The following is a 26,254-nucleotide window of genomic DNA, read 5'->3' on the forward strand; positions in this document are numbered from 1 at the left end:
GAGTGTTTGTGTGTGTGTTTGTGTGCGTGTGTGTGTGTGTGTGTCTGCGTGCGTGTGTGTGTGTGTGTGTCTGTGTGCGTGTGTGTGCGTGTGCGTGTGTGTGTGTGTGTGTGTGTGTGTGTGTCTGTGTGTGTGCGTGTGTGTGTGTGTCTGTGTGCATGTGCGTGTGTGTGTGTGTGTGTGTGTGTGTGTGTGTGTGTGTGTGTGTGTGTGTGTGTGTGTGTGTGTGTGTGTGTGTGTGTGTGTGTGTGCAGGGCACAGACACCACCATGCTGAACAAGCTGAACTTCCAGCACAAACTCAACACGTACTACATCCCTCCCAAGAACAACCACGAGACTCAGTTTGGCATCCAGCACTTTGCTGGGGTGGTTTACTACGAGACGAAAGGTCAGTGTCACTTCACACAGTACAACTTTTTTTTAAGTAGGATAATTCAATTATACTTCTAATTATGTTATCATTGTTGTGTGTGTCCTGCAGGCTTCTTGGAGAAGAACAGAGACACTTTATACGGGGACATTATCCAGCTGGTTCACTCCTCCAAGAACAAGTTCATCAAACAGATCTTCCAGGCTGATGTTGCTATGGTAACATACGCAAATACACAATCTATATATACAATATACTGCCCATAATGGTTCAACTCTTGAAGTAAAATGTATTTTTAAACTATAAAGAGATGATTGAAACTCAAATACAGTGGAGTTATCATTCATATTTATAACAAAATCTCCTTTCAAAATATTTAAAAGTTGAGCTCATCAGTTTAGCTCGAATAAGAGACAACCATGAATAACAAAACAACAACAACAGCTTTCTTCTTCTGCATGTCTTATAATGTTCATCTCATTAAGACTTATTTGCACATTTAAAAAATAAAAATAACTCCAATGCAGTCAACAACAACAACAACAAAATATGACAAATTAGATAATTTCTGTGTAGCCAACATTTGAAAAGGTGTAGAAACGTATATTTGCTGCCATCTAGTGGCCAGACTGAGTAACTTCATCAAGTTGATGCAGAAAGTTAGATATGTTAACAATGGTAGGACTTCCGGTTAAAAATAAAATAAAATAATAAAAATACCAATTATTGTTCTATTTTGTGGCTAAATTAGTTAATGTATTGTATACAAATTGCAGTCTGAAACATTGAAAGTGTTGTAGTAGCGTATGAGTGGTGAGTACTTGAACAGATGAATGAAAATGAACAGACACAACATATCTTTTGTTTAAATTAACAAAGCCACATTAGCCAAATGTTTTAATTACATAATGAATCAATTTGATCAAAATGCTATGTGTGTGTGTAACAGTATTTACAAAACGAACAACACATCCTCTGTGTTTATAGTCATACACAGCACTGTATCATTACAATTCTTTATAAATCAGACGCTTTTCAAAAACATTTGATAACTAGATAAATTGTAGACTATGCCAACATAAATAAAGTTAAAGAATCTTAAATGTCCTTGATAAATATAGACAGTGTTCAAATGATTAATCGTTGGCTTTTAGATAATAATCACCATTATAGTTTCAGTTTTTCATTTGTGTTCAATTTGGTCACGTTTATTTTTTAAAGCCTGGACCGGAAGTAGTATCACTGTTCTCGTGTTGTCTTGTCTAACTTGACGTATTCCGTATTTTAAATAATCTATTTATTTAAAAAATACAATGTTTTGTAATAATTGTGACGTGTACATTTTGATATTTAAAACAAATATTGAACAACACAAGTTCACTGCAGCGTTGCAGTTCTTCCTGTGGACACAAGAGGGCAGTAAGTATTCTACAGGTAACCCCACTGAGCAAAGGTTCGGCCAAAAGGTTGAAAAAGTTTGCTAAATGTGTGTAGAATCAATTACTCTTTACAATAATGTGAATTTGCTAACTTTGGCTCGACGTTAGGTTGGTAGGTGTAAAGAATTTCCCGGTCACAGAATCCAGCAGTGGCGTTTTCTCCTGGAGGCCAAGGGAAGCCAGGCTTCCCCTGTTTTTTCGGATTGAAGAATCATTTTAATAAATAAATAAAAACACTGCGTTTAGTTTCGATAATTCTCCTTTGCTGTGTGTTGCTGCCGGCCCATCTCTCCCCCATTCTCATTGAGTATTTTACAAAGAGTGAAACAGCGCCCCTCTAGATGTTATGGTAAAACAGTAGATTGCACTCACTGTTGCGAGAGGAGGCCAGCCGAAATTGGCTTCCCTTGGTGGAAAAAAATGGAGGGATTGACCAATCAGACGAGGCTCACGTGATGCCCCTGCCACTCTGTGATTAGTCAGAGCCATGCCAAGGGAAGCCAGAGGCGGCTGGCTTCCCTTGCCTCACAATCCAATCAAATCGTATCAACTTGGTGGTGCAGTGACGCGTCCTAAAACCCGGAAGTAAGCTGCGCTCACGTTCCCTCGACAAAAAAGCAATGGGATTTCTCCATAGGATTTTGGAAAATAGCTCGAAATAAGGTCTGTGGAAAACGAACCTGTTTGATAAATGCACGTTTTGTTCAGCCGGATAATATCCACATGTCTACCCTACTTTTATAATTTTATAATCATAAATCTAATCGATAGATAGATAGCGTCACTGCACCACTCTCACCGCCGTTAGAAAGTAGCAAGCAACTGAAGCAAGTGCAATTATGGGGGGTGGAGATTTGGAGTATTTAATCAAAAATAATTGTACTAAACTTCCGCTACAGCAGCAACTCAAATTAAATCTGATGACAGGCCAATGCCCAAACTGGAGCTGTGTACAGCGAGGAAAAAAGGAGCGAATTGGACGTAAAACGTTAATTTAGTTAACGTTTTTTGATTTAGTTTGTGAATGAATGCTTATTAGAGTTTCGGCTGGAGAGTGCGTGTGGACCTGTCGGTTAGATAACAGGCGTGTGTAAGTCCTGCATCTGTATGATACAAATATGTTTAAAATGACACCGGGCGCTGTAATCACTCATCTGGTTGCAGCGTTACATTGACCACCACACACCCCCCCCCCCCACCCGAAAAAAAAGGACGTATTACTGGCTTCCCCTAATTTTTCCCCACGCCACGCTACTGGAATCCAGTGTATCACCTTGAACTTGAATTCAGCAAATGCGCCGGTGAAGATGGCCGCATTGTCGTTTGGCTCCTCTCCAACTTTGCCCTTTTTCTACTTTTTGCCGTTTTGCTTTTAACATGGTTCGCGCCGACCGCACCAACTCTGCTATACAATATAGCAGAGAGGAACTTCTTCACATCCGAAACTTCGTGGACAATAACCCACCGACAGACAATGGAGATTCGCCATGGCTACCTGTTGCTGTCCTACCTGAGAGACGCAGGAGGAAGACCAAGTGAGGGTCCCGCGCCGGGTTGCTGGTCAGACTGAGGAAACGAGAAAACTGACCCCCTCTTCCGAGTATTCTTCTGGCTAATGTTCAATCCATTGAAAATAAGCTAGATGAACTCAGAAGTCGGATTGCTTTTCAATGGGACATTAAAAACTGTAACGTGTTAATTCTCACTGAGACTTGGCTTAACCCCGCTATCCCGGATTCCGCCATTGTTCCTGACGGATTCGAGAGGGGTCTGCCTGCAGGCCTCCACTCTCAGGACAGTTCCGGTGTAGGCTCCACTGTCAGGACACCTCCACTGTCAGTACAGGAAGTGACAATTCTGACAAACAGGTTTTTTTCCCCGCCCCCCGAAGGACTCGTCTGATGGAAGTTTTCAAATCACAAGGGAGACTCATCACGGAGGTGATGAGTCCGCTCACCATGCACCATGGGTCGGCCTTGGTCAAGCCCTTTTGACCCCCCCAGCCTGGTTCTCGTAAAAGTTGACTTAGCCATTTTTTCACTTTTCCCCCTATTTTCCCCGGTTTTATTCATTTTTCTTTTTTTGGCTATTTCACCCGGTTACTTCTACCGGGGACACTGCCCGGTCTGGGGTGTCCCCCCCACGGCCTGTGTCCAGCCGTTTCCCCCCCCCCCCCCACTCATCCATATATTAACGGATTTTGACAATTTTTGTTGCATTTTTCTCCTCTCCTCTCACTGATCGAATGGCAAATGCGACCCACCATCGGAGGGCCTCCACCAGCCCGGCCTAGTGCCGGTGCTCTGGAGGTCGGTTCCTCCGAACTGCGGGTTCGACTCTGATGGCCGGGAGGGTGTGCTGCGTTGGGGTGGGGGACTTCCCCCACTCTGCGTGTCTCTTCCTTCCCGGGCCGGCCGATATGAAGCGTGACAAAGACGCACTGTCTGACTCAGGGGTCCCACCACGGCTCCCGCAGCGGGGTGGAGGTTCCCGGCTGGAACCTCCCCACCTCCGCCGCGGTGCACCCGGCAAACACGGTTGTTTCTCGAACCCTCCACTGTTGTCTAGCGGGTGTAACTAAAATACAACATGTCGTTATTTATATATATAAATAAATATATATCTAGATAATAAGTGTCAGTGCGATTTTATTTTGTATTGGCGTGCATTTCCTGTTCGGAAAGTGGCGCTGTACTGATAGTGGCGATTTTATTTTGTAATTCTTTGTGCATGCACTTCCTGTCCTGAGAGTGGAGGTGTCCTGAGACTGCCGCCTGCAGGCAGGCTCCCATGACGGATTCACTATTTTTCGTCAGGACCGGACTGTTAACTCGGGGAAAAGTAAAGGTGGCGGTGTGTGTGTAATGACTAATAACAACTGGTGCACAGATGTGAGGGTTATTTCTTCGGACTGTTCCGCTCATTTAGAGCACCTTATGATCACATGCCGGGCTTTTTACCTGCCGAGAGAATTCACATCTGTTGTGATAACAGCAGTGTATATTCCGCCGCTAGCCGACAACAACACGGCACTCGATCAGCTGTTTGGGATTTTTGACAAGACCGAGACTTCACGGCCAGAGGCGGCGTTCGTTGTGACCGGGGATTTTAACACCGCTAACATTAAGAAGGTCCTGCCGAAGTACTACCAACACATCAGCTGCCCGACGCGCGGGGGAAACATACTGGACCATGTTTATTCCCCTTTTCGACATGGATATAAGGCTCTCCCTCACCCTCCCTTCGGCAAATCAGACCATATCTCACTACTGTTGTTGCCTGCTTACAAGCAGAAACTTAAAAGGGACAGACCGGTAACAAGGACAGTACAGCGATGGAGTGAGGAGTCAGATTCAGCACTGCAGCATTGCTTTGCATCTACGGAGTGGAGTGTGTTTGAGGTCAACAACATCAACACACACACGGACACGGTCATCTGCTACATTGGGAAATGCATCGATGACGTGGTACCGAAGGTTACTGTACGGACATTCCCAAATCAAAAGCCCTGGATAAACGGCGAGGTGCGTGGCAAACTGAAAGTGCGCACTATCGCGCACAGAGCTGGAGATTTGGATCAGTTCAAGAATTCTAGGTATGAACTCCGGAGAGCAATTAGCAGTGCAAAGAGACAGTACAAAGAGAAGGTGGAATCTGACTTCAAAGGCTGTAACACCAGTGCTTGAATTGGGCCGGAAATGAAAATAACCTTGATGCATGGGAATGAAACAAACAAACTATCTTCCATGGCTAATACTGATATGTCACAGACTAGTAACGGTAAACCACCGAAAAGTAAGTCCAGCGGGGCACAAGTTGAATCCATATAATACGGTAGTTCTATTATGCCTTTTAAGCGATACGTTTAACCCATAAGAACCCGGACCCATTTCTACTTTTGGGAAATTAGAGGGGAACGTCATTTTGACTAAATAGACCACCTAGAACAAATTTCTGACAAGAAACCCCCCTAGTGTCACATATCTGAAATGTGACATATGTCACATTGAGCTTTAATGGTAAAGTGCCTCTTATTTATAACTAAATGAATGAGGATGATTTTTTGGTTTACATTTGTTTGAACATACTTTGAATTGAATAATAAAGAATATATTAACTAAATTAACTGAGCAGATTATAATAATATTTGTAATTGTGCATATGTCACTCCGGGTTTACTGTGAATGTTTAGGGTTAATGTCCTGATGTGACATCAGTGTCACAGCGATATTTATCTAATTTGTTTCATAACAATTTGATCAAGAAATGTTTCCACAACAGGTTAAATGTAATCAGAATCAGAAGGGGACATGTACATTTGTTACAGCAGAAAAGAGCCAAAGACAGCTTAATGTTTAACAAAGGACATGTCATGTAAGCATTTTTATTATTGTGTTTTACTTTTAGGCTGTCTGAAGGTATGGACAGCTATCATAGCTACTATACTTCACATTAAGAAAGATGTACAAATGCTTCTGACACGAAGGGCTCTTTAAGAACTCAGATGCTCGATTCCTTTGCTTTGGTAATAGTCTTTATTCATAAAGATCACAAAGCTTTTCAATAGTCTTCTAGGATCTACTAGGACATTTCCAAAGAATCCTTAGGTTCAACTAGGTATTTACAAAGTCTCTGGTAACAGCATGGATATCATGAAGAGACAAGACGAACCAACACAAGACAAAGGGAGAGAAGGACTATATATACACACACACACACATTAGGTAATGAGGCACAGGTGGACCCAATCAGGGGCGGGAACAACAATCAGTCTGACCGGTGACACACAAAGACAGGAAGTGCAGACACCTGGAAAGATAGAGCAGAGTCATGTCACAATAAGACAGATAGACAAACACTAAAACCTTACAGTACCCCCCCTTTTACGGACGACTCCAGACGTCCCTGAAACCTGAGACCGTAGTCTGTCAAAATCCGTGATCAGAGTCTTGTCGACAATGAAGCTGCCCGGGATCCAGCATCTTTCCTCTAGTCCATACCCTACCCAGTCGACCAGGAACTGTCTCCCTCTACCCCGCTTTCTTTCTGACAGTATCTTTTCCACTGTATAGACGATACCTCCGTCGATGACCCGAGGAGGTGGAGGTGGTGTGGAGGAGGGAACCAGTCTACTTTCTAAAACTGGTTTCAGCTTGCTGACATGGAACGTGGGGTGGACCTTGAGAGACTTTGGGAGACATAGGCGAACAGCAACAGGATTAATAACCTTTGAAATGGGAAATGGACCAACGAACCGGGGGGCCAGTTTCCTGGAGGCGACATGAAGAGGAAGGTCCTTGGTGGACAACCACACTCGTTGTCCGACCTTGTATCTAGGAGATGGACGTCGTTTTCGGTCGGCCAAACTCTTCATGCGGGTCGCACTTCTCTGCAGCATCTGGCGAACACCCTTCCATACCCGGCGACAGCGGCGAACCAGAGCATGTGCTGATGGTACGGTAACTTCTTGCTCGAGCTCCGGGAACAATGGAGGCTGGTATCCATGGACACATTGGAAAGGAGAGATTCCGGTGGCTGATGTGGGTAAGGTATTGTGTGCATACTCAACCCAGATCAGATGTTTGCTCCAGGTGGTAGGCTTCTGGGACACCAGGCATCTCAGACATGTCTCCATTTCCTGATTCATCCTCTCCGCTTGGCCGTTTGACTGCGGATGGTATCCGGATGTCAGGCTCACAGTGGCTTGGATCAGGCGACAAAACTCCTTCCAGAAACGTGAAACGAATTGTGGGCCTCGGTCTGAAACGACATCACTAGGGAAACCATGTATTCGAAAAACATGGGACAACATGGCCTGTGCAGTTTCTTTGGCAGTAGGTAATTTGGACATGGGGATGAGATGTACCATCTTGGAAAAACGATCAATGACTGTGAGTACTGTGGTATTACCTGCCGAAGGTGGAAATCCTGTCACAAAGTCCAACGCAATGTGCGACCATGGTCTGTGGGGAATGGGCAGAGGTTGAAGAAGACCTGCCGCAGCTTGACGAGATGTCTTGTTTCTAGCACACACAGGACAAGCTGCCACATACTCTGCAACATCCTTCCACATAGCAGGCCACCAGAATCTGTGTTTCACCATAAAAAGGGTCCTCTTGGTTCCAGGATGACATGAAAGGACAGATGTATGGGCCCAATGAATCACCTGAGAACGAAGTGTCCTAGGAACAAACAGGCGATTCTGAGGACAACCTTTATGGACAGGATTCTCTCCATTAGCCTGTTTTACTTTAGCTTCAATGGGCCAGGTCACACTCCCGATCACCCGGTCTGACCGCAGAATGGGTTCTGGAGTCTTGGGAACTGGCTCCGGATCAAAAACTCTGGAGAGAGCGTCCGGTTTCCCGTTCTTAGAACCAGGTCGATAAGACAGAGTGAAGCTAAATCTGTTAAAGAATAAAGCCCACCTGGCTTGTCTGGAGTTCAAGCGCTTTACCCTCCTGATGTACTGCAAGTTCTTATGATCTGTCCATACCAGGAAATCCTGCTCCGCTCCCTCCAACCAGTGCCGCCACTCCTCCAAAGCAATCTTCACAGCCAAGAGTTCCCGATTTCCCACGTCGTAATTCCTCTCAGCAGAAGATAGCTTACGGGAGAGATAGGCACACGGATGAAGTTTATTGTCCCCCGCTGACATCTGAGACAGTATAGCTCCAACGCCATCGTTAGAGGCGTCTACTTCCACCACAAACTGTCGGTTGCGATCAGGTACAGTCAGGATAGGAGCTGTGGTGAACCTCCTCTTCAGATCCATGAAGGATTTCTCTGCCTGTGGATTCCACACAAACTGAACATGGGGAGAGGTAAGGGAATGGAGAGGAGAGGCAATAGCACTGAAATTGCGTATGAAACGTCTGTAAAAGTTAGCAAACCCCAAGAATTGCTGAACTTTCTTTCTGGAGTTTGGCGTAGGCCAATTTGCCACATCACTGACCTTTGCTGGGTCCATTTCCATCTTGTTAGGGAAAATCACAAAGCCCAAAAATGATACTGAGTTGACATGAAACTCACATTTTTCGGCTTTCACAAACAAATGATTAGCCAGGAGTCTTTGAAGAACAAGATGAACATGGTTGACATGAGTATTCTCATCTGGAGAAAAGATGAGAATATCATCGAGGTACACAAAACAGAAAACATTCAGGAAATCTCTTAACACATCGTTAATGAGAGCTTGGAAAACAGCAGGTGCATTACAAAGTCCAAAAGGCATCACCAAATATTCGTAATGTCCCGTAGGTGTATTGAAACCTGTTTTCCACTCATCCCCCTCCCGGATGCGCACAAGGTGATAAGCATTCCTTAGGTCAAGCTTGGTAAATATCTTAGCTCCCTGTAATAGTTCAAATGCCGTAGAGATGAGTGGAAGGGGATATCTGTTCTTGACCGTGATCTGATTTAGCGGACTATAATCAATACAGGGCCTCAATGTCCCGTCCTTTTTTCCCACAAAAAAGAAACCTGCCGCTGCTGGGGATGAAGATGTCCGAATCAACCCAGTCTTGAGTGAAGAATCGATATATGCCTTCATGGCCTCCCTTTCTGGCCCAGAAAGAGAGTACAGCCGTCCCTTGGGAATAGTAGAGCCCGACAGAAGTTCTATGGGACAATCGTACGGTCTATGGGGAGGCAATGAAGTAGCTCGTGTTTTGTTAAACACCTCCTTAATGTCTGAATAGCAACCAGGAACTTTAGACAAGTCAGGAAAGTCAGAAGGTTTAGAACAAATGTCACTGCTATTACCTGACCCCTGCTTAAAGTTACTAGGTCTGCTACTCAACCCTGTTTCACTGGTTAAACATGAACGAGAGCACTCAACCCCCCACCCTTTCACCTTTCCTGTCTGCCAGTCAACGTGAGGGTTGTGTTTAACATGCCATGGGTACCCCAAAATGAGAGGATGTTGAGCAGAGTTAAATAAGTGAAAACTAATTTGCTCTCGATGTTCCTGATCTACGACTAATACCATGGGCTCAGTGCGATGAGTAACTGTACATAAAAGGCGGCCGTCCAAAGCACTAGCCTCTAAGGGCTGATCTAAAAGTACAACCTTTAAATTCAAACTCTTAGCCAGCTCCCAGTCTAACAAACTCTCATCAGCCCCAGAATCGACTAATGCATCCTGAGTCACAGTCTTATCCCCAAGCTTGATTCGTACCTGCATTAATTTTCTGACTGGAGAGTCGAAGGAAGTCACTCGGCTCACCAGCGTCTTCCTTCCTGCTGATGAGCCTGATCTTTTGCCGAACAGGCTGCCGAAACATGACCCTGCTGGCCGCAGTAGAAGCACCGCCGCTCCCGTAGACGGCGCTGACGCTCCTCCGGCGTGAGTTTGGCTCTTCCGAGCTGCATCTGTTCCTCCGCGGCGATAGGAGGCGCTGGTCGCTCTGGAGATGAAGTCTGGGAATTCCTCTGCCAAGTGTAGTATTCCCTCGGTAACTCCCGTCTGAAAGGTGGAGTGGATACTGCATTCCTTCCCTTTTCCCGCTGTCTATCAGCTAGACGTTGATCAACCCGGATAGCCATGGCGATGAGCGAGTCCAAATCTTCAGGCAGCTGTAATGGAGCTAACTGATCCTTTATGGGATCCGCTAACCCATGCAGGAAAGCATCAAAGAGAGCCGCCGAGTTCCACCCACTCTCCGCTGCCAGAGTACGGAAATCAATTGCGTAATCCGCCACTCTCCTCTGCCGCTGTTTAATGTTCACCAGGGCTCTCGCTGACTCTCTCCCGGGTGATATCTGATCAAAGATCTTGCTCATGGTATCCAAGAACAGTTCCAATGACTGACAAACAGGCGAGCACCGGGACCACTCCGCTGTTGCCCAGGCTTCCGCTCTACCCGTCAGATGAGAGACAATAAAAGCTACTTTAGCTTGATCGGTGGGAAATGCTGCGGGCTGGTGTTTGAAGTGGAGATCGCACTGTACCAGGAAGGGACGACAGTTTCCAGAGTCTCCGGAGAATCTCTCCGGCGAAGCGAGACGGATCGTAGGTGACTGCATGGGTACTTGAACGGGGATATCAGCAGACCCGACCCCCGCTGAACCGGAAAACTCTGCCGCAGGAACACCAGGGTTTGCCACGAGGTGAGTCAGTATGTCCCGCATCTTTTCAGCCAGAAGATTTATTTCTGTCGTCACCGTAACTTGAAAGTTGTCTTGACGAGCATGTAAATCCTGGACCCCTTGGTTGATTGCTGACAGCTGTCCCTCATGTTGATGAAGGCGTGTACCCTGCGCCTGCAGGGCCGTTCTGACTGTAGTGGAATCGGCTGAGTCCATCTTGTTTGGTTGGTTGGTTCTGACACGAAGGGCTCTTTAAGAACTCAGATGCTCGATTCCTTTGCTTTGGTAATAGTCTTTATTCATAAAGATCACAAAGCTTTTCAATAGTCTTCTAGGATCTACTAGGACATTTCCAAAGAATCCTTAGGTTCAACTAGGTATTTACAAAGTCTCTGGTAACAGCATGGATATCATGAAGAGACAAGACGAACCAACACAAGACAAAGGGAGAGAAGGACTATATATACACACACACACACATTAGGTAATGAGGCACAGGTGGACCCAATCAGGGGCGGGAACAACAATCAGTCTGACCGGTGACACACAAAGACAGGAAGTGCAGACACCTGGAAAGATAGAGCAGAGTCATGTCACAATAAGACAGATAGACAAACACTAAAACCTTACAGCTACTGTATTGTATTGAACTTGTTCCCCGCTGGACTTACTTTTCTGTGGTTTACGTTACTGTGACATATCAGTATTAGCCACGGAAGATAGTTTGTGTGTTTCATTCCTATGTATCAAGGTTATTTTCATGTATGTAATTGTTTTTCCTGCACAGTGTAGAGTCTTGTTGTGATGAGAGGGATACAGGTATTTCATAAAAAAACTTGCTCGCTGGAGAATAGCTACAGAATTGATATCACAATTTAATCGGAGCTGATCACAACTTGTCATGAGTGATCCAGTCATCTCGATGAGCGTTCGGGCTGTGAATAAACAACTTGTGTTTTACTTTTAGGCTGTCTGAAGGTATGGACAGCTATGAAAGCTGCTATACATCACATTAAGAACGATGTACAAATGAAAGTCGGACACAAATATATAATTTAAATGATTTATTCAAGTTTGCAATGTTTTGAACAGGCATCCACACAGTCACCTACTTTTTAATTTCCGATACCTCCCTGTAAGCGTCACAATATCGACCTCACACCCACAACCTCACATACGAATACTGAATGTGCATCAAAGTGATCGTAGGAAGGCAGATATAGCAAAAGATGAACGTACACCACAAACGAGGCGATCGACATGTTTATTTCCTGGTAAAGCAACAATGGGTCCTCAATGTACACGCCCCGGATTCCTATGACGAAAATAATAGAATGTCGCCAGTTGTCATGACTCAAGTTATACTGCAACAGCGGCACTTCTTACTGAGTACCGGCAAGGTGCCGGCCGGCGGCAGAAAATGCTGTGCCTGTGTTAGAAATGTTGTCTGACGGGGAGCCTTCTCTGGTCGAGCCTCCTGCTCCAAGTTCTGCATCCCATAAACCACTGTCTGGATTCCCCTGTGTCCTCCCTGGCAGCTCCATTGATTCCCTCTCTCCTTTCCTGCTGAAAGATGGTGAGTGTACTCAGGGACGAGGAGTCATTTAACCAGCCGCCAGTAGGAGTCAGGCTTTACTTTCTTTTATATCCATAAAGAAAAAGTAAATCTGTTTACAGTTCAGTTTCATATGGATGTTGAGAGGTATCCATAGATCTCTTAATTTTGCTCTCAAAGTGCACCAGATTGATGCATTTAACTTCAATATTGAAAACAAAATCTTCCCAGGGGAGCATGCCCCCGGACCCCCCTAGAGGGTATCAGCTCCACTCCCCACTTATAAAAATAGCACTTTACCACTGCACCCCCTCTAATCTCAGATGCACCCAGTCATTTTGTTTAAGTACAGTGAGCCTTTCTAAAATATACAGTAAAGAGACAAACCCACCAGCATTAGGATATACTATGACTTTGAGCCAAATACTTGTTTTTGGGCTGTATAAATAAATTGACTTGAAACAGTTGCTGATTTAGAGTACTGGCACCTTTTTTATTCCAATTCAAGCACTGTGTAACACCCGGAACATGTGGGCGGGACTAAGGACAATGACAGACTACAAAGGAGCAGCGGGGGGTGCTGCGGGAGTGTCTGCGTGCGCATCTCTCCCAGATGAGCTGAACAGCTTTTTTGCACGCTTTGAGAGCAGCCAGGCTGGGGGTGCAGAGAAGGATCAGGAGCCAGAGCCCTGCCCTTTTGTTTTAAACAGGGCAGATGTGTGTAAATCCTTTACAAGGGTTAACCCACACAAGGCTCCTGGACCTGATGGCATCCCTGGCCGTGTTCTCAGGGTGTGTGCAGTTCAGCTGGCAGAGGTGTTCACAGACATCTTCAACAGGTCCCTGTTGCAGTCTGTAGTCCCCACATGCTTCAAACACTCCACCATCGTTCCTGTCCCCAAAAAGTCAATAATCACCAGCCTCAACGACTACCGCCCAGTAGCACTCACCTCCATCATAATGAAGTGCTTTGAGCGGTTAGTCAAAACCTTCATCACCTCCTCCCTCCCTGACTCTCTGGACCCCCTGCAGTTTGCCTACAGAGCAAACAGGTCCACAGACGACGCCATAGCCCTCACCCTCCACACTGCCCTCTCACACCTGGACCCGAAGAACAGGAACACATATGTGAGAATGCTGTTCATTGATTACAGTTCAGCCTTCAATACCATTGTGCCCTCCAAGCTGGCCATCAAGCTCAGAGACCTCGGGCTCAACAGCGCCCTCTGTGACTGGATCCTGAACTTCCTGACGGGCAGACCCCAGGCATCCTCCACCCTGATCCTCAACACCGGAGCCCCCCAAGGCTGCGTGCTCAGCCCTCTCCTCTACTCCCTGTTCACTCATGACTGCGTGGCCACACACAGCTCCAACACCATCGTGAAGTTTGCTGACGACACGACCGTCATCGCCAGATCACAGACGGCGATGAGACGGCGTACAGAGAGGAGGTCGAAAACCTGACATCTTGGTGCCACGATAACAACCTCCATCTCAACGTCAGCAAAACCAAGGAGCTGATTGTGGATTACAGGAAGCAGCAGGGAGAGGGACACGCCCCCATCGCCATCAATGGGACTACGGTGGAGAGAGTCAGCAGCTTCAGGTTCCTCGGTGTCCACATCACTGAGGACCTGACATGGACTCATCACTGAGGACCTGACATGGACACTTCACACAAACACCATCACCAAAAGAGCTCGACAGCGGCTCTTCTTCCTCCGCAGGCTGAGGAGGTTCAACATGGACTCCAGGATACTCTGCAACTTCTACAGGTGCACCATAGAGAGTATCCTGACTGGCTGCATCACGGCCTGGTACGGCAGCTGCACCGACCTCAACCGTAAGGCTTTACAGAGGGTGGTGAAAACTGCACAGAACATCACCAGGACGGAGCTGCCATCCATGGAGGACCTTTACTCCCAGCGGCTCAGGAAGAAAGCCCTCAGGATTATAAAAGACCCCCATCACCCCAGCCACAAACTGTTCTGTCTGCTGCCGTCTGGCAGGCGGTACCGCAGCATCCGGACTAAAACCACCAGACTCAGAGACAGCTTCATCCCACAGGCCATAAGACTATTAAACACCTGAACTGTTGAAGCAACATCCATAACATTCATCTGCTACTCAAGGTTCAAGTTCAAGGTTCTTTATTGTCAATCTGACATAGCTACAGAGTAATTATGTAGTTGAAAATCTTATGTCACAGGCTTCTCCAACAATGCAACATAATAACATAATAACAATAAGAGCAAGAGCAATACAAAAAGAAAAATAGTTCTAAAATAAAGTGATGATGTGGAATAGTGCAGTACGAGTCTATATACAAGTTATTGGAATGATATATATATATTAGGTATTAGATACATACTACTGAGTAGCAGAAGAATGTTTTGAAGTTGTTTCAACAGTTCAATTTTTTAACAGTCTCACTGCCCGCGGGAAGAAACTGTCTCCGAATCTTCTTGTCCTTGCCAGGATGCTGCGGTAACGTCTGCCAGACGGCAACAGAAAGAACAGTTTGTGGCTGGGGTGATGGGGGTCTTTGATAATCCGTAGTGATTTCTTCCTGAGCCGCTGGGAGTAGAGGTCCTCCATGGATGGCAGCTCCGTCCTGGTGATGTGCTGTGCAATTTTCACCACCCTCTGTAAAGCCTTACGATCGAGGTCGGTGCAGCTGCCGTACCAGGCCGTCATGCTGCCAGTCAGGATACTCTCTATGGTGCACCTGTAGAAGGTCAGGATCCTCTCTATGGTGCACCTGTAGAAGGTCAGGATGCTCTCTATCGTGCACCTGTAGAAGGTCAGGATCCTCTCTATGGTGCACCTGTAGAAGGTCAGGATGCTCTCTATGGTGCACCTGTAGAAGGTCAGGATACTCTCTATGGTGCACCTGTAGAAGTTGCAGAGTATCCTGGAATCCATTTTGAACCTCCTCAACCTGCGGAGGAAGAAGAGCCGCTGTCGAGCTTTCTTGGTGATGGTGGTGGTGTGAAGAGACCATGTCAGGTCCTCAGTGATGTGGACCCCAAGGAACCTGAAGCTGCTGACTCTCTCCACCGTAGTCCCATTGATGGCGATGGGGGCGTGTCCCTCTCTCTGCTGCTTCCTGTAATCCACAATCAGCTCCTTGGTTTTGCTGACGTTGAGATGGAGGTTGTTATCCTGGCACCAAGATGTCAGGTTTTCAACCTCCTCTCTGTACGCCGTCTCGTCATCGTCTGTAATTATTTATCTATTTATCTAATATATCATTCCAATAGCTTGCATATAGAGTCTTATTTCACTATTTCACTTTTTTTAAACTATTTTTCTTTTTGTATTTACTTTTTAATATTTACCTGCACTATATTTTTCTGTTTATCTGTATTATTGTGTTGCACTGTTGGAGGAGCCTGTGACCTAAGATTTTCATTGACATAACTACACTGTAGCTATGTTCGTATGACAAATAAAGAACCTTGAACCTTGAACTATTAGGATAACATTTTCTGATCTTAAGCTAGCAATTAGTAATGAAGTAAACTGTTCACCAAACAAAAGGTCTTGTTTTCCGTTGTCACATACACACACATTAGTTAAATACACATATTCACAGTGTTCATGACGCAGATATGATAGAGCTAGACTAGTTTTCAGCGGTTTACCGTGTTCTGCTAAGCTAGGCTAACACATTGCAAAGCTAACATTGTGATGTATTCCTCTGATTTATCGTTACTCTCTGTAAGATCAGCAGACTGATGAACATGTTGATGTGGTTTTTTTTATAAATGGAGTGAATCCTAAGGTCTGTTCTGGGCACTGGGGTTATGATATTTAAATCAGCAGTATTTAAGAATAGGTTTCTGTGGTGGAACTAAATACCACCATCCCATTCGAGTGTTTGCACTTTACCTGAGTATTTTAAATGTTATGCAATTGTATAATAGTAACTCACAACAGAGGAACATATTGTGCGTTTTACATCACTGCATTGTCTTTTATCTGAGAGATTAGATTCAGAAAACCATGAATCACCAGATCTGTTTGTTTCGAATGTTTGTGATGAAGTGTTCCTCTATGTGTTAAAAAAAAAGATCCTCTTTCTGAAGCTCAATTAACTTCAAAAAGCCTCTTGGATCAGATGGTAATGCATTGTCACAAAGCTGAAAACAAGACTGTTTTTAAAGAAATGAGCTAAAATGATCACAACATTACAACATTACAGCAGTCATATGCAACACACACATTCTTGGAGCCGAAATATACCAAAAATCATGTTTAAAATTGTAAAACACATTCAGGGAGTATTTCATTGCACAATATTTTAATGCTTTGAGCTCTAAAATATTTGTTTATATTCATGTGTGTAACTAAAAACATAAATCCTGAGAAGAGTGAACCAGTAAATGTTTTTTTCATTTTTGCTTTAAAATGGTGAATGGTGAATTTTCCGTGGCATTAATAAAGTGACTTATAATTGACAGCTGCTGCTCTTGATCCACTTTTTGATTTCACTCTGAAACTGCAACGTCAGCCAGACAAGGACCTGATATTTAGAGACAGAGAGAGGAAAGAGGGTAATGTCAGCGCTCAGGAAGAGAGAGGAGTCCTCATTGTTCTGACTGACACTTTCTGTGTGTGTGTGTGTGTGTGTGTGTGTGTGTGTGTGTGTGTGTGTGTGTGTGTGTGTGTGTGTGTGTGTGTGTGTGTGTGTGTGTGTGTGTGTGTGTGTGTGTGTGTGTGTGTGTGTGTGTGTGTGTGTGTGTGTGTGTGTGTGTGTGTGTGTGTGTGTGTGTGTGTGTGTGTGTGTGTGTAGGGGGCAGAGACCAGGAAGCGTTCTCCCACTCTCAGCAGTCAGTTTAAGAGATCTCTGGAGCTGCTGATGAGGACTCTGAGCGTCTGTCAGCCATTCTTCGTTCGCTGCATCAAACCCAACGAGTACAAGAAGCCCATGGTGAGTATCTGTGGATGGAAATAACATGCAAGAGAATATGACGGAACAGATTGGCTTTTAAGGGTTTTAGTTTGCTGTATTAGAATTAAAATCATTGTTTGATTGTTATGTGGTAGAGAATGTTAACACATTAGGAATAATAAGAACTTAATGTACAGTGATAACTCCGCTACAGAGTCAGAATCCAGCCGTTATGAAGAAGTCAGATATTTGAGTAATCAATTCAAGTCATACAACCAACTAACAGTGACAGAATTAAGATTTAAAACATGTTCAACTCTATTATGTCTGTGTGTGGGTGTGGGTGTGGGTGTGTGTGTGGGTGTGTGTGTGTGTGTGTGTGTGTGTGGGTGTGTGTCTGTGTGTGTGTGTGGGTGTGTGTGCGTGTAGTTGTTTGACAGGGAGCTGTGTGTGCGTCAGCTGAGGTACTCTGGTATGATGGAGACCATTCGTATCCGCCGTGCAGGATATCCTATACGCTACACCTTCGTGGAGTTTGTCGACCGTTACCGGGTGCTCATGCCCGGAGTCAAACCAGCCTACAAACAGGTAGACTACTACAGGGGTGTGTGTGTGTGTGTGTGTGTGTGTGTGTGTGTGTGTGTGTGTGTGTGTGTGTGTGTGTGTGTGTGTGTGTGTGTGTGTGTGTGTGTGTGTGTGTGTGTGTGTGTGTGTGTGTGTGTGTGTGTGTGTGTGTGTGTGTGTGTGTGTGTGTGTGTGTGTGTTATTTAATTTGCTGAAGGCTTGTCATTTAATTGTTTAAGGTACTTTCACTCCACAAACCATTCTAAAAGTGGGGTCATCTCATTTTAGAGGACCAGACAGGATGCGTTCACATCATCAGATGTTCTTTTTGAATGGAGAGAGCACTAACACCTGTTCACTTCCATTCTATGTGAGCAATAAGGGGTGAAGAAACCTACAAATTCACATCTGTCTCAGCAGTCGATGGTCACTGGATGGCTTTTCACAGTTGTGACTGTGAACCAACACCAACTCCTCCAGAGACTGTCGAATTTTGAGTTGTTTTCAGCACGACATATTAGATACATATTTGAATGCGGATGAGAAAATACATAGAGAAAACACATTCAAAGTTTGACTGCAGAAACCGACCTTATCATATCTAAAGCTGCCAAAACTGAATCCTGTCACAGATGATGAGCTCCAAAGGACTGAAACCTTCTGTAAGCAGCGTCGTCTTATATTCAGGTCAACACAGACGTACCAATTAGAATCCAGAATTATTCAATCGGTTTGAAAAACTGAGGCCAAATCAGCCAGAAAAAGGAGAGAGAGAGAGATGGTGTGTGTGTGTTGTGTGTGTCTGTGTGTGTGAGAGAGTGTTTGTGTGTGTCTCCTAATACAGTGTTTTGGAAAGTCTGGAACACATCAGATTACACCCCATGTGTGACACTGTGTTGGGTCAACATGCTTTTTTCCTACAATCCCAACAGCACTCTGTTTCCCTTGGACCCCAACATGTTTCCTCCCTCTGCTGCTGCTGTGTGTGTGTGTGTGTGTGTGTGTGTGTGTGTGTGTGTGTGTGTGTGTGTGTGTGTGTGTGTGCGTGCGTGCGTGCGTGCGTGCGTGTGTGCGTGCTTATAAAAAATCGAATTCAGTTAATAAGTCAAAAGTTTTTTTTATTGTCATTATTATTTCTCTTATAGAGATACATTTGCCCTCTGATTATTATAAGGTTGTGGGTCCTCTGGTTTGCCTTTAAATGGGGGATAAATACTTATTCCTTTTTGTATTATTATTTGAGGTTAACAGTGCATATCTTCAGTGCTTGATTAATATTGTGCTTTAGTGAGTAATTGTTAGCATGCTGGCGTTTGCCTTCAGCTCTCAGCCTCACACAGCTTGTAGCTGAGCAGGGGTGTGTTCAGTGTGTCCAACATGTCCTCTGTGTGGGCCCTCAGGAGGACCTGCGGGGGACGTGTCAGAGGATCGCGGAGGCTGTGCTGGGCAGAGACGATGACTGGCAGATGGGAAAGACCAAGATCTTCCTCAAGGTACTGTTGCAGTGGCTCTACTCATCACAGTCATATGGTGAACAACACCTGTTTGATTATCTTTTATAAATATTGTCTATTAATCTTTTTAATCAGGTGTTTGACAACAATTCTGCTTTTTAGACTTCACATGAAAATACAGATTGCATCATATTTTAGTGGAAGGTACAAGAAAATCCAAACTGACCTTAAATTAAAAAAGAAAATATGCAAGTATGGTCATCAACACAGTTGTATATGTTCGTCAACCTTCATCTGTCCATCCATCTGTTCTTCGTGAGATGAAGATCAGCTTATAGATTTTGGATTTCTGAGGTCAAATTAAGATGAACGTCATACTGGCAATTTAACTCCAGTGGGGTCTCTTCTTACTCATATTCTCTCACTCCTGTTACCTGAATTGCTATCAACTTTCCAATAAAGTTGAAAATACCATTAATAACCTTTTAGGATAAAATGATATATCCAATGAAAGTAGCAAATAAGAAGAGGATTCAACAAGGTCAGCAACAATACTCATGCTGGCTGTGGCATTTAAACCACGCTCAGGGTGTAATGGGGGCTTGATGTGTGCCAAGAGAATATTCCTCACTACTTTACACCAGCAGAGTGACATGATGCAGCATGAATCCTTGGATATCTGTTGTGAGTTTTGGTAGACCAGGGAGTTTTGTCAGACCAGGAGATGTCTTTCCATCTGAAACTCCCCCTGTTTGGTTATCCTGTTCCCTCTGTACCCTCAGTCTGCATCCATAGTGTGAAACCAAAGTGACCTGTACACACAGGCTGCCCCTCTGCTGGGAATAAAGTGAGGCTCTGCTGTCAGAGTTCCCACTTCACATGCCTGCTGACGGAAGCACTGTGTTTCTGTGTGTGTGTGTGTGTGTGTGTGTGTGTGTGTGTGTGTGTGTGTGTGTGTGTGTGTGTGTGTGTGTGTGTGTGTGTGTTTCTGTGGGTGTGTGTGTTTCTGTGGGTGTGTGTGTTTCTGTGGGTGTGTTTCTGTAGCTCATTGATGGGTTTTTGGACAACAATAGTGGGATCAGGCATATACAGTTAGTATTTAGTTCAGTAACAATACTCCTTAGTTAATGCAAGACAGAAGAGGTTGAGAAAATAACTGTGTGTTTCTAAATTCGGTGTGTTGGGTTCACACCCCGTCAGGACAGATGTAGTCCAGAGGCTTAAAGTCATTGCCAGGGCAGTACTGTTTGCTGGTTGCCGTGAACACACAACACACTGTCACTTTTCCCCCAGAGGTTAAATAAAAACATCAGCTGATGATGGTTTAGGCTCAGCAGTTTGTTTTCACAGTGTGTCTCCTGCATTCACATTTTAACAGACATGTCCAGTATGACAATGCAGCACAGCTTTCCCTGGAGAAAACAATGCGAGAGAGAGTTTCAGATATTTACTGTTTTTATAAAAGTTATAATTACACTTGTGTAATTTATACAATAAAAAGGAATATTGTTGAACAGTGTGAACCTATGGCAAACAAGTTATTGGAGACATTACAGCCCCAGTTTGAGTTGATAAGTCATGTGTATTTTCACACAAACCCATTAGATTTCTGGCTATCTCTACCAGGTCTTACTGCTTGGCTGGACAGGAAGCAGAACAGGAAGTAGAAAGTGCAGGGGGGTGAAGGCAGGGCAGTACCCACACTTCCTCTGACAGGACGGATGGACAGATCACAGGACGAAGAGATAGAAGCAGTTTATGTTCTTTTAGGCGTCCTGTTAGCAAACTGGAAAGCTGTCACATTAAAGCATGTTCAGCATGTCCTGACTTCAGAATCACAATTCACTTCCATCACATATTCACAGACTCTGTCCAGACTGAAATGTTGGCAGCTATTAGAAGGGTTACTATGACATTTATGTAAAGGAATGCGCCTTGATATTGGGGGTAAAACAAGTATAATCTGATACATCCCTTTATAGCAGGCATGGGCAAACTAAGGCCCGTTGGGCTTTTTAATCCGGCCTGCCAAATATTGGTCCAAAATTGTCCAAATTATAGTAAAGACCGCATTCATTTGGCCTTTTTCCTGCAATACCCGGCATTTCAGTTGATCCCACTAGATGGCGCACTCTAGACACAATTGACCTTTGCTGGAGTCTGGTCTATTCAGCTGGCCCCACTCGGCAACCCGCCAAGATCTAAGAACCAAATACGTCACGCTTACATTGGAGGAGGTCGAGATTAACCTGAGCAATAACAGTTCATGGCGAGTACAGCGAATACAAGTTGTAACAAGCAGTAGCGCTGAGCAAAGGGACTAGAACGCGACCACACACTTATAAAAAACACTTATATAAAGTCAGGCAACACTAACCAGGCTTAGTGTGATTCTGTTTATTTGAACTTACTTTAATGACCATCCGTTCACTGTTATTGACCATTGTGAAGAGGCAGACGTTTTCCTGTTGTTTTGTATTATTGCAGCTATCGGGTGGAATCAATACATGGGCTACATGTGACCATCATCATCATCAAGTAAAATCATGACGAAAACTACGCCGGTAAAATATGCGTGTAGAAAACGGCTTATGCCACAATATGATAGCAACAAGTAGTCAAGATAGTCTGATTAGCTTCGGTTGCTATGCTAACATCACCTGTAGAATGCCAGAGAAACTTTCATAACAGCGTTGTGATGCCAAACAGCTTTCAGACTGAAACACATTCACTGATGGGGATGGGGGATATTTATCAGCTGCTTGTGTGACAGTCGGACAGTGAAGACTTTCCAGCGGCCGCTGCCGTGAGTTAACGGTAGACTAAACTCCGGTGGACGGGCAGTGCTGCAGCGGGCGGTAATGCCGCTGAACCACATTAATAAACAATGCACGACTACGGCACTCTGGAGAAAGGTATAAGGTTGGAGAAGTAGTTCTTTCATTTAATCTGGCTTTGTATGATTAAAAAGTACCCGACGCAGTCCTCTATTGATGTTGTTGTGAGCGGTGTTGCGGAGAAACTCAGCGACGTAAAAGGCCGTGTGGGTAATAAGAAGGCACGTCAACGGTTACGTCATGACGCAATGACGCAATAATTCACCTTTGAACCTGCATCTGTAACAATGAGTGGACCAAAGAAAAGAAAAGTCGACAATGTTAATGAGGAGTGGACAGCTAAATATTTTTTCACCGAAGTGCGATATAAGGCTGTATGTCTTATTTGCCAAGAAACCGTTGCAGTTTTCAAAGAATACAATATCAGCCGCCACTTTTCCACCATCTGCTACTGGCCCGGCCCGTCTGTCAAATTTTAAAACTCATAGTGGCCCCGAGCCAAAAAGTTTGCCCACCCCTGCTTTATAGCCTACATTGAGTTTTGAGTTACACCCAGTATTTAACACAAATTATAATTTATTTGTTATTCTCTAAACGTTTGCACAAAGTTGCACATTAAATTACATTTTTAATATTTGAGTGTTGGTGACAAATCAAAAATACTGTTAACAGTTTTGTGTGTTTAAAATAATGAGTCCATACAAACGTGTGACAGCACGTATCTTCAATACTGGATTTTATGTTTCTGACGGAGACCTGGGTCCACGCTGGCGAGTATACACCGTTCTCTGAACTTCTTCCTCCTGACTGTACATTCTTCAGCTCCCCCCGTGCCACTGGCCATGGTGGGGGCATAGCATCAGTGTTTAGAGCTAGCCTCCAATGCCGATTGCTTCACCCTGTAACTAGCTACGCTAGCTTTGAGTTGCAGCTTTTTGAACTGAACCCGGCCTCGCCTGTGCTCTGCGCAGTCGTGTATCGTCCGCCAAAGTGCAATAAGGATTTCATAAATGACTTTTCTGACTTTCTGTCCGGGATCATGGTGAAATATGATCGTGTTTTGATCTCCGGAGACTTCAATGTCCATGTGTGTTGCGCGTCCAAACCTCTGGTTAGGGACTTTTTAAATCTCCTTGATTCCTTTGGTCTCGTTCAGTCCGTGGCTGGCCCAACACACGAAAAAGGACACACTTTGGACTTAGTATTATCGTTTGGACTGTCTGTATCTGTGGATGAAATATGTGCAGCAACGCGTATCTCAGACCATTTACCGGTTCTGTTTACAACCTCCATCCCTTCCGCTGGAGTCGAATCACATGCCCCTGCGCGTCGTCTGCGTTCGATTAACCCCTTGACTGCCTCACAGTTCTCTGATGTTTTTAATGCTTCTCCGATCTGTAAATTAGATGTGAACTGTGCTCTTAGTGCTGATGAGCTTATCTCCATGTTTGACTCGACATGCACACTAATACTGGATTCTGTTGCTCCTTTTACGCTTAGACGCACCAAAGTTCTCTCAGAGCCGTGGCTCAATGACTGTACTGGTACTCTCAGACGCGCTTGCAGGCGTGCAGAGAGAAAATGGAAAAAGGATAAACTCCATGTCTCCCTAGAAATCCTTCGTGCTTGCCTTTCTGACTACCAGACGGCAGTCAAAGCAGCCAAAACAGAGCACATTTCTCTGTTCATCTCCAAAAACAGCCATAAACCTCAGGTTCTTTTTAATGTCCTCAACTCGATCATTAATCCCTGTGATGTTTCTTCTATTGTGCCATCGACTACTCTCTGTGATAAGTTTCTTACATTTTTTATTGAAAAAGTATCTGCACTTAGGCTAGCCCATACTAATGCTACCCGCTTTAAATAAGACTATTGGCCAAGACCAAGTCGTTTTTATCTTTTAAAGACCTAGAAAGGGTTATTAACGCCTTTGTTACCACAAGGTTGGATTACTGCAACGCTCTGTATGTGGGTATGGACCAGGCATCAATTAGACGCCTGCAGCTAGTGCAGAACGCAGCTGCGCGTCTTCTCACTGGCCACAAAAAGCGCGACCACATCACCCCAATTCTGGCCTCACTGCACTGGCTTCCAGTTAGGTTCAGAATTGATTTTAAACTCCTTTTATTTGTTTTTAAAGCCCTAAATGGGCTGGCTCTGGCCTATATAGCTGAACTCCTCCAGCGCTACACCCCAGCCAGAGCTTTAAGGTCTGCTGACCAGCTACTGCTGGTAGTGCCCAAGACCAGGCTCAAAACCCGAGGGCACCGAGCCTTCGCAGCAGCTGGCCCTAGGCTCTGGAACACTCTGCCCCTCCATGTGAGGTCGGTCCAGACCCTAGGGGTTTTTAAATCTACACTAAAAACTCACTTCTTCTCCCTGGCCTTCTAGTCAGAGCGGAGCACGACTCATGACATTTCCCTGTGTTTGATTTTTATATTTTTGCTGTTGTAATTTATTGTCTTCTGTTTGCGATTGTAGTAATGTGTTATTTATTATTTGCATGTACAGCACTTTGGCTCGACCAAAAATCGTTTTAAAATGTGCTTTATAAATAAAACCTGATTTGATTTGATTTGATTAATGGGAAACCATTAATCAAACAAATAAATAGTTTTTGATAATGGATGATCATCCCTGTACAGTTTTCTGTACAATAAGTACATCCAGAAACAACTCAAAAAAATATGTTGTGTTTGTGACAACCTCAACTTAAGGACCCAGAGCAGCAGAGGGTGCGTTTTGTTGTTGTTTCTCTTTATTAGCTCTCTCTCTTTGTGTAGGATCACCACGACATGCTGCTGGAGATCGAGAGAGACAAAGCCATTACAGACAAGGTCATCCTCATCCAGAAGGTGGTTCGAGGATTCAAGGACAGGTAGGTCTTCAGAACCAGTCCTTCCATGAAACTGGAAATTGACCCATCCAGATGTGTCACTCTCCAAAACCACTGAACAGCTTTTGATTCATAGTTGGTGATAAACTGTTGACATCTCAAGATTCAAACAAAAGTCATTTCCGATCTGTAACTTCCTTTCATCAGATCTAACTTCCTGAAGATGAAGAAGTCAGCTGTGTTGATCCAGAAGACATGGAGAGGGTATCAGTGCAGGAAGAACTATGGAGCTGTGAGAGCCTCTCTGTTATTGCACACACACACAACCAATCACATATTACAAAAGTGTAAACAGAAGTAGAGTTGAGCATTCAGGTCAACGTCCTGCTCGTCATTACATCATGATGATTGTGATGCAAATCAATCTTTCTTCTTCTCTTGTCTCTGTTTCTGCAGATGCGAGCAGGCTTCTCCCGCCTCCAGGCTCTGGTTCGTTCCAGGAAGTTGTGTGCGTCGTATCACGTGGCCCGCCAGCGAATCACAGGCTTCCAGGGGCGCTGTCGCGGCTTTTTGGTGCGCCGGGCGTTCAGGCACCGGCTGTGGGCCGTCATCACCATCCAGGCCCACACCAGAGGCATGATCGCACGCCGGCTCTACAGGAGGCTGAAGGGAGAGGTGAGCACACGCACATTCACATAGGATTGGAAATAAGTACATTTACCCAAGTACTGCACTAATGAACCATTTTAAAGTGGTGCAGTATTTTTGAAATACCTGCCTGCTCCACACAGAAGCTAGCAGTCTGCTGGATGAACCAACTCACAGTCAGTTTGAGAACATGCCCATTACTGAATCCTGAACATTTGATCTTGTTGTTTCTAATCTGACAGTAGCTAAGAGTTATGTGAATCTTTAGTGAGATTATAAATCAGTCCTTTATTACTAATTTGTGCAATTCTTCAAGGTATTTGTTAACTCATTTCCTACCGTTTACTTATATTTTTCTCTAATCAGGGGTTTTTGTGTTCAAGTGATTACTTCATTCTTTCCCTGAAGTGATTGTTCTCATCATCACTCCATTTGACCCTGTCCCCCCAACATTCTTGGCTGGATTGGCTTCAGTTTCATTCTAATGTTGGACTGAGATGTCAACAGAACAAGCAGCTTGAGTCTGTGTTGGTGGTTGACTAGTCGTTCTTTCAAACAGTGT

General features: G+C 44.6%; 1 protein-coding gene across 1 annotated transcript in view; it reads left to right on the forward strand.

The window, feature by feature from the left end:
- The window catches only part of myo7aa (myosin VIIAa), a 78,508-nt gene that overhangs the window by 17,891 nt on the left and 34,363 nt on the right, over positions 1-26,254 (forward strand). Inside the window, exons 14-21 of the mRNA XM_034132813.1 lie at positions 255-390; positions 484-590; positions 17,255-17,392; positions 17,783-17,941; positions 19,318-19,410; positions 24,992-25,086; positions 25,252-25,336; positions 25,501-25,719. Coding sequence (XP_033988704.1) covers positions 255-390; positions 484-590; positions 17,255-17,392; positions 17,783-17,941; positions 19,318-19,410; positions 24,992-25,086; positions 25,252-25,336; positions 25,501-25,719 — 1,032 coding nt within the window. The remainder of the gene's footprint in view (positions 1-254; positions 391-483; positions 591-17,254; positions 17,393-17,782; positions 17,942-19,317; positions 19,411-24,991; positions 25,087-25,251; positions 25,337-25,500; positions 25,720-26,254) is intronic.

Source organism: Trematomus bernacchii, unplaced genomic scaffold (assembly GCF_902827165.1).
Source record: "Trematomus bernacchii unplaced genomic scaffold, fTreBer1.1, whole genome shotgun sequence".
Taxonomy (NCBI): Eukaryota; Metazoa; Chordata; class Actinopteri; order Perciformes; family Nototheniidae; genus Trematomus; species Trematomus bernacchii.